Genomic DNA, 10,605 nt, shown 5'->3' on the forward strand with positions numbered 1-10,605 from the left:
GTTCATTTTCTTCGCGAATCACTGTAGGGCAGTGTCTTGTAGCGTGCAACAAGGGCCTTCCCTGAGATCTACCTGGGTCGTTATAGGTCATTATTACACACAAACCAGCACAAACCACTCGCCGCTCACCAAAGTCCACAAACCCCGGCAGCGGCCTGCAGCGGCGTTCTCTTATCCGAAAACCTCCCTTTTCTGCCTATTTGTAACCATTAAGAGCACAGTATACAAGTAGTGTACACCCAACTTGAAGCAAGGTATCCGAAGGTGTATTTGAATGAATTCTGTTCGGCTCGAGCTTCAGGTGTTGAATCGGTACTGTAGTAACTGTACTCACTTGGGTGAAATTAATGCCTCTTGAGCTATCATGTCCCTGCAGGGACATCCACCTTGCATGTCGGTCCGTTATTTATTGTTGCCTATATCTTGCTGTACAGACAAAGAGATTCCCTAAAAAAATAGCACAGAAAAAGACGTACAACAGTGCACTGATGGAACAAATAACTGCTGGTATAGGGAAAGAGAGAGTGGCAAAAGCGTAAGATCGATTATGGGAGGCTATGTGGGAGGGATATGTGCCAACAGAATATATCACAAGAAAAATGCTGGTGCCTGCACATTGGAATTAGTGGGCAATCAAGTACCTCATCAAGCAAGATGGTACCCACTGTTATCATCGGTCCCTGCGGACGTCGAATCCGAGATGCCTTCAATGCAAATTTTGCTGTGTAAATAATTTCCAGGCATTTCCCCATCGCTTGATTCACCACTGCAACTAAGTTAGGTAGCTGGGTAGAGCTGGTAGCCTCTGGTAGCTTGGCCTTGATGCCCATGATGTTTTAGACAGCCACTGGGTCAACGAAGGATGTGCATAATTTGAATGAGAGTTAGGTGTCTTCTCGAATGACAGAGCGAGCCGATTGGAGATTGAGGAGTTGACCGGTGACCATTTGAATGGGATGTCAGTTCGGCCTTTGAGAAATTTGGTTCACAAAATCAAGATTCTCTTACATAGGCGCTACTTGTAATCGTAGTCGTCCCTTTCCGGTGACGATGCATCAAATTTGAAGGTAAAGTTCATACTGATCTGATATACGTATCTACCATATCATCCTTCATCCTCCTCGTTTATGGCTTCCATGGGTCCTTTAGGTTTGACAAGTTTTTGGTTTTTTTTTTGTTTTCTTGAGATGCGAGATTTGGGCTTTAGGGCTACGGGTTGTACTTCGGTTTGTACTTCAGGTTGGGGTGGATTCCACGATGGATCCTGCAGTGCGAATCAGTAATGTGTTAAGGTAGCGACAAAATGATAATTGAATACAAACTAGTGTATACTCATATTTCTTGCCGAATGGTTTATCATCTTTTTTCAACCCACCCTTCACCTTTGCATGCTTTGTATCACTATTTTGTACGTCCACGGTCAATTTTCCCGTCAACTTCGTCTTCCGGAATAAGCCGTCTGTGACTGTAATATCGAATCTGCACGTAGGGTATCCAGGATGATTACTTTTATCGATCTCTATTGCGACGTCTTTGCCATATTCCTTCTCCATCATGTCTTGGATACGTTGACTGACATACGATCGATAGCTGCTTCTCCATGGTGACGCCTGAAACGCTTTTGACGAGAACGACACCTTGACTTTCTTACTAGAAGCACGAGTCACCAAGAACTCGGCTTTTCGAGAAAGAAGGCGAGCAGTGGGATGCACAGTGGCTTTGTAGCGCTCACAGTCAGTCGTTACCTACATACCCGATGAAAAGACAGTATGGGATCAATGTTATGAGGCGTTAGAAATACTCACTGAAGATGAGGGGTCGGATGCGGCTAGTCCACTAACATCGCAAGGTGCAAACATTCCGGAATTCTGAGAGGGCGCAGAATTTGGAGAAGTAACCATCAAGTCCACATTGTCGGTCGTCAAGCGAAAAATCAGTATATGAAGTCAACAAACCAAAGATGTTGCAACGACTCACGGGGGAAGAAAGAGGTATGGCCACTGCTGATGCGACAAAGAGAAATATACCGAGGAGAGGTATCAATGGGAGTTTGATTTGGAGGGTCCTCACAAGAAAGTACATGTCGACAAATATTAAGTTTCGGTGTAGTGAAAAGGTAGAGGGCGAGAGGCAGCGAAGATATTTTTTTTCACCAGCAAAGAGCAAGTATCGACCAGCGATGGATGAGGGACTAAAATTAAAGAGCACAGAGCAAAGTAAGTACCGTACCGACCAGCGGATGGATTAGGGACTGACAGGGGACTGAAAAGGGACGAAGATTTTAAAGCCAAGCTCTATAAGCGCTCCGACGACCGGTCAAGATGCAATGTTTTGGCGGAACACCGACGGGCGAGCGCGAAGCTATGCCCAGCATTTCCACGCATCCGACCGTCCTATTCCGGAACAATCAACTCGACCATGCAGAGGTAAGCCGAGCACCGCAGTGTGTTGCAAAAGAGGATAGATCTAGTCGGATGTGATACTTTGAAAACAGGAGTGACTGGTTCAAGTCTACTATAAGAATGATAATACATACATACATTGAGTGTACACTGTACACGGTGCCCGACAAATGTTCTAATGTGAGATATGCAGGCATGATCGATGTGAACAGAAACAAGTCCAAAGCCAGAAATGGATGAAAAGGAGAGAGCAGTGGTATGATGATGATGCTGAATGCGCGATTAGGAGAATTTGTACATGTGGAGACAACAAAGAACATGACGCGTGGATGTGATGTGAAAGGTCAGAGAGAATAAAAGGCGGATAGTAATACAACAACACGGTATGAGTATGTACATACGTCAATTTAGGAGACAAAAGAAAGAAGAGAGGAAGAAAAACAAGGAAAGTAAGAAGTTGAACAGCGGTAGAAGGAATCTAATATGTAGGATAATCTATGAAGGTTGTCGTCCGGACTACGGAATGTCCACAATGTTTGAGGGCTTGAATGAAACATAGAGGAAATATTATCAGCTGGCAGCACATGCACGGGTTGAACGTGAACAGCCAATGCCATCGAAATCAAGGGATATCAAGGGAAATCCTGTGCTGTCCGCTAAGGGTCGACCCCTGAAGCTGAAGGCCTAAAGTTTGAAGCCCGCAGTGGAAGTGTTACGATCAATATGGACCAGTTGCACTGCGTCTCCCGGTCTGCGCCGCTCACGCTTGGACAGTAAGCAGAATGCATGTAGATCAACTCGGTCAACTCGCTAAAAAGCGCAAAAGGAGACAAAGAAGACCCAAAGGACTCTTGAATTGCGAGCCTGAAAGAATGACTTTTGGAGTCGATTAAGTACCCGTCGGGAGAGGATACATTGTGCAGGGAGACGGCGTTCCGCGTAAAGCCAGACGATTCTTGGAGTTCTGACAACGTGATACCCTCGAGGCAGCATAGGAAGGAAATCAACCGGATATTGTATTGCATTTATCGTCATTCCGAAAAGATGAACGACGTGAACGGGTTGCACCTGGGTTGCACGGGTCCCAACTTCAAAGGCTCAAAGCCCGATTGTGAAATGACAAAAGCAATGGAAGCAAGGTCGATCGTGTAACAGGAAATTAATGGCAAAGAGGATGGGTATTGAACAAAGATGACAAAGCCAGAAAGGACGACCATGAGATCCGGTTGTGACCCGATACTGTACAGGGTGTATGAAAGAAGTTATGATATTGACAAATCCATTGGACTGTGGGAGTAATCGAGGCTCAGATATGAATTCATGTACCCTTCGGAACACGAAATACTAGGCGTACTGGTGAAAACGTAAAGAATGATCAGTATGTGAGTGCCAATTACGGGAAGGTATGATTACATACCATTACTCTAACATGCTGACCCTTGGGAGGGATGATCACGTAGCCTCCAGGTTGAGGATAGTATGGGGAAGGAGACGGAGATGGACTCATCATTGAATGAGAGGAGACTGGAGGCGAGAAAGGAGGTGGAGGAGGAGCGTAAGCCGGGTTCGCACTATACGGTCCTGCTGACTGAGGAGCATAGCTAAAGGACCCGGGAGGCGGGTGAGCACCAGGATACCCGTAAGGTGACTGCATCTGCATCGGAATTGGGGGAGCTGCTGACCCAGGGGAGGGCAGAACGTAAGTTCTCGTCTTGGATTTGGCGGAACGCTTGGAGTCGTGATGACGGTGCGAACGGTGCTTCGGGACCGTCTGAATGATGATTTGAGGAGTCCCCGGTGGACTCATGTAGCCTCCTTGAGGAGGGTAGTTGGAATTTACCGGGGCAGACGCGATGGCGCCGGGGTACATAGGCGCGGGAGCAGCAGGTTGTGAGTGGTAGAAAATGGGTGGGGGAGGAGCAACAACGTTCTTCCTACCACCGGTTCTACGTTTTTCTTCATACCATCCACCAGCGCTAGCGCCTGAAGGGATCGCCTCGTCTGCGTCACTCATTCCATCGAGATCATCGTCATCAACGTCAGAACGAGGACCAAAAGGTGCGCGAAAAGCCTCGTGGTGAGCTTCAGTATTGTCGACCCACTTCGCAATGCGGTTTTGTGTTTCCATGAAACGTTGGTAGGCGGCAGGGGAGTAGTCGTATTCCGTCATAATTCGTAAATTGCAAGTTTCGTCAAAAGTGTAGTGAGGAATTAGAGAGGAATAAAGGCACAGCCGGAAGAATATCTAGCCCACTAAAGGGGGAGAGGATATTGGGATTATTGAGGGGGATTGAAGAAACGGAAATGGGGATTATATACTGTCACTCTACACAGACCGTAATTATGTATCGCCTATCTAAAGGTAACAGTGCGTCACTGAACCTTGACAACGTCAGTTGGTAAATCCAGTGCAAACAAAGAATTGCAGTGCCAGTGGCGTCAGAAACTCACCGAGAATAGACAGAATTTCGGGTCTGCTGGAAGATTAAACCCACAGCTCAGGAGCCTGATCTTGAAAACTGGATTGAGTGGCAAAGAAGGATAATCGAAAGACCATCCGTGTTCTTTATAAACCCATCGGAAGTGCGCCGACCGGTATAAGCGACCCCATCAATTTTGACACAGCCACTAGTCCTGCTTTGGCCACGGCTTCACAATTTCCCAAATGTAGAGAACAATGGTCAAGAGCCGGTCAAGAGAAGTCAAGAGACTGCTTCACATATTCCAGCGTAGCAATATGTTCTCGCCGCAGGATTCAACAATATTTTTCATCCGAGGAACCAAAACGGAATCAATCGGAACCAAACCCCGACCCGATCCTGACTGCGCGTTCTGGAGCAGTCGGTTTCCCGCCACAAGACGCACCCTGACATCTAGGCTTTAGCTGATGAATTTCCAAGCAGAGCAATGTCCGATTTGCATCTACGCCCGACCATACAGCGCATCCGATACCACGAGTCGGATAAAATACTAATGAGCAAGTCCGGATAGTCCGAAGCTTCGTACAATTGGCAAAGCTGCAAAAAAAAAAGTGTAAATGATAGTCATCAGCCACATACGCATCCTTCAAACTCTCTTCTTCGCCTACAGCTCGTCATACAAATCCAGTATCATCATGGAATGAGCCTCAAAAGGCTTGATTAATCCATCTCGTAAGTTCGTTATTTGAGTACGAGGAAGGTACTTACTTGCATATACACGCAGCGTCATGCAAATTGAATTTCCTCCGAATGAAAGGATACCGAGTTTCATGGTCCGTGATACACTGTAGGTGTCAGCGGGTTCTCATCGACATCCACGGCTTGGAGCTAGGTACCGGTTGGGATCTTTTTTGAAAATGAAGCCTTAGTAGGTAACAACGGTAATCCTTACCTCATGTCCGGGCTCAGTACGTCCCCAAATAGCCTGTTCTTGTTCTTTCCGGCCAGCAGCTCGCCTCCGACCTCATTCGCCTATTCCCTCGTTCCGCCAATCTCTCTACACGCTGGTCCCGAAAGCTTGCGCCAAATGTTACACGTCGCCAAAGGTATGAATCACGTCGTATAATTCAATCTTCTTCAATCGAAGCGATGAGTATGGAGCGCTCTGAGAGACTCTTGTTGTCGTTGAATCGTGATCCCCTTTTGGGCGAAACGTATGTTTCTGGACGTATGATGATCTATCATTTCCGGGGAGGACAAATCGGAGCAGCCAGCTGGAGTATGACAGTCTCCAGAGCGGCGTCGACTTTACGACGACGTGAAAAGTTGAGATCTTAGCCGTCCTCCTTTACATTTCGTCCCTGTGACTTGCCGGTCTGAAGGATATTTAGAGGACGTATTGATCCAACTATCCATTCGCAATCTGATACGCAATACGTGACGCGAGAGGTTGAATTGAAAAAGGTTTCGGGAAGGCAGAGTTGACGGCCCCATGTAGTTGGAGAGCGTTGGAGGACCTTGGTAACTTCAAATACGTGGAGCACTATACGAGTGGATCACAATCAACGTCATCAGTAGTGAGTGAAGGTCATTGCAGTCCATTATGGCGAAAATCACCAGAATCGAAAAAAAAAATAAGATAAGAGAGTAGTAGTAACTGAGGTAGAATTCTCACCAAAATCAAACGAAAGCTGCGCATATATCTACTATGCATCTTTCGAAGACTGTACCCCACTCAAATTACGTTAGATATATTTTCGAATAGGAATAGTAAGGTACTTGAAGGAGGAGTGTTTGGGATGATTTATGCGTATAGGATTGTATTTATCACTAATCTTCACGCACACGTGCTACACTGCTACTATTGTATCCCGCAACGCGGCGTGCTCGTATGTCCTCGTACTATCTCGTAGCCTAGGCTGACAGTATCGACATCTATCTGACTAAAGATGTAACTCGAGCGATTGAAAAGATCGAATGACAATTTCGATGTAAGAGTTTGAGCGCTAGCGCTAGCTGCTCCATGACTTAAGCGAGAATTTGCTTCCTAATTTTCTCCGGTTCTCTCTCGTTCTCATGAACCTACAAGCTTGCAGGAGAAGCCATCTGTACCAAAATTTGATTCATTGGCGAGCGCGATTCTGTTCTACAATATATACAGTGAGTGACGTCTACATTCTTGATTGGATTACGATTGCTGATATTGTCTCCTCAATGTCCACAGTGGCAAATATCCGATCCACAATGTTCACAAGGGGCAGATTTAAGCTCCACGACCATGTCTTTTTCGCTCGGCTTCACCAAGCCAAGCTGTCCTCTTTCGAGATTGACGATGTATCCGAACAGAGCCTGTCGTTTCAGAGAGTTCACCTCGACCTCTGGACCAAATAGTTTCCTCGCGTCGAACTTCTTCAACACGTTTCGGGTCATCTCATCTTCTGCCATTACCTCAATCTTCTTGTTTCCAAGGACTGGGGCCATGATGGATATGGACTGCATGCCGTGCACCTTCATGACCTCTGCAACGTCCGGTTCATCTACCGATGAGTCGAAGAAATGGCCGAAACCCTCCATGAGGTTATTGACATCTTCTACCGTCCACTCTTCAGTCTTGTCCCCGCTTGTCCTCAACTCTTGTATCGCTTTTCAAAGACATCAATTAGCAGAGGGCAAAGATAGAGAACGTGAAGCTTACGTTCGCGGAAACCGATGAAGGCATGGTTGAAATATTCTTTTCCTTGGCAAAGCAACTCTGATGCGTAATCGAAGTTCTGCTGCTCGAGGTCCATCTGGCGGTATGCACCCATTACTGCAAGCAAGAATCTACAAAGAAAACCGAGCGGATGAACAAATGTATCTACTGCTGGAGTATGAACTATAACTGACCGCACATGTAGCATCCCGACCTTCAAGTCGTGCCATTTTCGCGCCGTCATCTCATCTACATCCCCTCTTATCGATGAACATATTGAAGCAGCGGCAGAAAGCCCTCCTGACATGGAGATATGAATTCCGGTGGAGAAGAACGGATCGACGAAATCTGACAAAGTATTTGGGGTCACTTCGAGGTCAATAATGAAGCGGAAAAATTCATCCTCACTTGCAGCATCACCAACGAGACGATAGTGGTCGCCAGCATATCCTCCCGCCCAATAACTGTAGTCAGACGCGCTATGGGTGGTTCCAGGAATCATTTCTCCTTCTTTCAAGAAATCTTTGACGTGAGGCGCATACTGGAACATGTCCAGATAGTGCTCAGTAACAGTAGGCTTCTTTCCGTCGGGCCCGACTTTTGATCTACGCTCTGTGGAAGTGTTTTGGTGGGTGACGAACCCGACAGAGGTGGTCCCATCATTGAGGGGAATGAACCATGCCCAGCCCTTCTTATCTAGGTATGTCTTCAGATTGTGTACTGTATTTATCTGAGAGTTCCTTACCTGTGAGCACCTCGGCGTAGAAGGAATAGGGTCTCCCAGTTGCCCTAATTCCTTTCCAGTAGGACCACACTGCAACGTTTCGGAAACTTTCACGCATGACGCGATTCTTCAAATACTGGGTGGACATGACACCAGCACGTCCTGAAGCATCTACAAGCCAGTCGAAAGCAATTCGACCAGACTGACCCTGCTTGTTGGTCCACTGTGCGGCTACGGGTCGGGCGGTCTTAGGGTCACCGTTACCCTCAAATTCGATGCTTTCGATTTTAGTCTCATCAAAAGCCACAGCTCCTTCTTTTGCTGCATGTTTGAACATGAGGTTGTCCATTTCGGAACGAACCTAATATAGAAACGATATAATTCACAGAAGAGGATCCGCAAAGACCTGAAATAACTCACCACGTTCCATGTTTCGTAGTCGGGGATACGTGCTTGGAAGTCCGTCCCTATTTAGCGGCATTGAAATCAGTTCACAGAAGACATATATTATATGTGAAACTCACAGTTGGCTTCCATTCCTTGAACAAGTTGGAACAAAGCACCTTGCTAAGGGTCAGTTAGTCAAACGCTCTTACTCCTTTTCAATAAATCGGAATGTACCTTCAAGTTAAATCCGTGCTTTACAAATTCTTCTTCAAGTCCAATAAAACGCAGATAGGTTCTCATAGCGGCTGTCAAAGACTCGCCAATGTGATACCTTGACAGCAGAACCTTAGAGTCAATACAACTTGTTCGAAGTAACAGTGTATTGGTATTCACCGAGGGTGCTTTGCGGATTCAAGGATCACAACGTCGTGACCTTCGCGCGCGAGGGCAGCGGCGGTGTAACTCCCTCCAGGACCACCTGTTTCGTGAGCAAAGATTACAATCCGGGATGATTTCATGGCGGCGAAACTGTAGCTCACCACCAATAACAAGGATCGTGGTTTTCTCGGGCTAGAAAAATGCAGGGAGAGACTTGAGTTCTTCGTGACAAGGGTACGGTGAAGGCTGATCTTACCACTGCAGTAGTGGTGGTAGACATCGCGTTCAAGTGTTGTTTGTGAAGAGTAGTACAACGAAACTGGTGCGTTGTGCCATCTCTAGCATTTGTGGATGGGTTAATATGCAAATGATAGCTGACCCGAGGTAGAACTTGAAAGCCTTACTCTCTGAGCAGTGAAGATGGGTAGACCCCTAGTCCAGATGTAAATGTTGACTTACCCAATTAGTGCCGTCAGCGCCACTTCTAAACTCCTAGCTTTCCCCAGTTGAACTTTTGAAATCTGAATTGAATCCATTCATTGTATCGATACAGATTCTGCCGCCCTTTGGAGTTTCAGAAAGTCTTGGGCTTAATCAAATACTCCTCATTGCGGGTATCCATCTGTGTCGAACGAGCGCGCCTTGAAGATCTCCAGATGTTGATAAACTCGAACAGGGCGACACAAAAGCGAGCACCTCTATGTAGGTCAATGTTCCTTCAGGTTTATCACCGGATCGCGCGTGATCCGAAATCCACTAGAAATGGTCTTTTTACCTTTTCATACCCAGTGGGAAGACCGTACTGATGAAACTTCCTATGTCCCATGACTGTGACTGTTGCATAAATTGCTTTCTTGAACTTGAATATCAGTCCCTATTCCTTCCCGGTTCCTATTTACTAGAGTAGCCCGTTATCATCGGTTGCTCAATGTAATGTTCAAGGAAGGCGAAATGAGGTGGTTGAAATATACATGCTAATATCAAGCGCGTGTATTGCAGAGGTCAAAGCTACCATCTGACTTGTCGGTAACGTGTCTAGCTTACCTGTGAGGTTGCTGTGTAACGTGTTTGCAGGTTTCCACCACATACTATTACTATTCATAATATCAGATCTATAAAGCTGCAAGTAGCCCCGATGAACCAGACCTGAGGTCCTGTAGGCCGTTCTTAAAATTGTTGCGATTGGACCGATAGTTCGGCTGTTGCTCAACTCATTGATTTCAGATTTGTTGCCACTTCCAGACGCCTTGTTATCTTCTACCCACTCGTGATTTGTGACTTGTGAATTTTATCTCTTTAACTCACACGGGGATCCGAGGCAGTCGTTCGGGCTGGAGTGGGCATTAAATCAAATTCGTCAGTCGCTTTCCGCAGTTTATGGAATGAATTTTTCAGTAGATTTCAATCGATTCCACCCATGACCTTGTTGTATACAAGCTTATTCACGACTGCATGAGCATGAATATGAATCACGGTGCTCCCTTACCCCAGATTAATATACAGTGCTTAATCTCTTACTATTGAAGAATTCTTGGTAAGAATTCTTCATTAAGAATTTGCATGAATACTTCGGTCGAATCCCATAGGCTAGCGGGAGACACT

The 10,605-nt window shown here is 46.2% G+C and overlaps 5 protein-coding genes across 5 annotated transcripts; all 5 read right to left on the bottom strand.

The window, feature by feature from the left end:
• Positions 1 to 882: 882 nt before the first annotated feature.
• C8R40DRAFT_885782 (uncharacterized protein) lies at positions 883 to 2,306 on the bottom strand. Its single transcript, XM_046236566.1, has 6 exons — positions 2,257 to 2,306; positions 1,978 to 2,191; positions 1,806 to 1,868; positions 1,323 to 1,745; positions 1,009 to 1,264; positions 883 to 892 (listed from the first exon to the last, which is right to left on the bottom strand). The coding sequence occupies exons 2-5, from the start codon at positions 2,080 to 2,082 to the stop codon at positions 1,106 to 1,108; spliced, it is 750 nt and encodes a 249-aa protein (XP_046079065.1). The 5' UTR covers positions 2,083 to 2,191; positions 2,257 to 2,306; the 3' UTR covers positions 883 to 892; positions 1,009 to 1,105.
• On the bottom strand, positions 2,278 to 2,890 carry C8R40DRAFT_885799 (uncharacterized protein). Its single transcript, XM_046236567.1, has one exon. The coding sequence runs from the start codon at positions 2,720 to 2,722 to the stop codon at positions 2,408 to 2,410; it is 315 nt and encodes a 104-aa protein (XP_046079066.1). The 5' UTR covers positions 2,723 to 2,890; the 3' UTR covers positions 2,278 to 2,407.
• On the bottom strand, positions 2,891 to 3,611 carry C8R40DRAFT_885807 (uncharacterized protein). The gene has a single exon (XM_046236568.1). It carries the CDS (start codon positions 3,425 to 3,427, stop codon positions 3,059 to 3,061), a length of 369 nt encoding a protein of 122 aa, XP_046079067.1. The 5' UTR covers positions 3,428 to 3,611; the 3' UTR covers positions 2,891 to 3,058.
• Positions 3,612 to 3,746: 135 nt separating this feature from the next.
• On the bottom strand, positions 3,747 to 4,572 carry C8R40DRAFT_1075168 (uncharacterized protein; the record flags this gene model as incomplete). Its single annotated transcript, XM_046226818.1, has 2 exons — positions 3,747 to 3,755; positions 3,820 to 4,572. The coding sequence occupies 2 exons, from the start codon at positions 4,570 to 4,572 to the stop codon at positions 3,747 to 3,749; spliced, it is 762 nt and encodes a 253-aa protein (XP_046079068.1).
• A 2,461-nt stretch (positions 4,573 to 7,033) lies between these two features.
• On the bottom strand, positions 7,034 to 9,283 carry C8R40DRAFT_1075169 (FAD/NAD-binding domain-containing protein; the record flags this gene model as incomplete). The annotated part of the gene is made up of 10 exons (XM_046226819.1): positions 7,034 to 7,464; positions 7,518 to 7,645; positions 7,709 to 8,210; positions 8,260 to 8,599; positions 8,659 to 8,705; positions 8,763 to 8,805; positions 8,860 to 8,956; positions 9,019 to 9,103; positions 9,165 to 9,195; positions 9,260 to 9,283. 10 exons carry the CDS (start codon positions 9,281 to 9,283, stop codon positions 7,034 to 7,036), a joined length of 1,728 nt encoding a protein of 575 aa, XP_046079069.1.
• Between the last annotated feature and the right edge of the window lie 1,322 nt (positions 9,284 to 10,605).

This window comes from Lentinula edodes, assembly GCF_021015755.1.
Source record: "Lentinula edodes strain Le(Bin) 0899 ss11 chromosome Unknown C8R40scaffold_80, whole genome shotgun sequence".
Lineage (NCBI taxonomy): Eukaryota > Fungi > Basidiomycota > Agaricomycetes > Agaricales > Omphalotaceae > Lentinula > Lentinula edodes.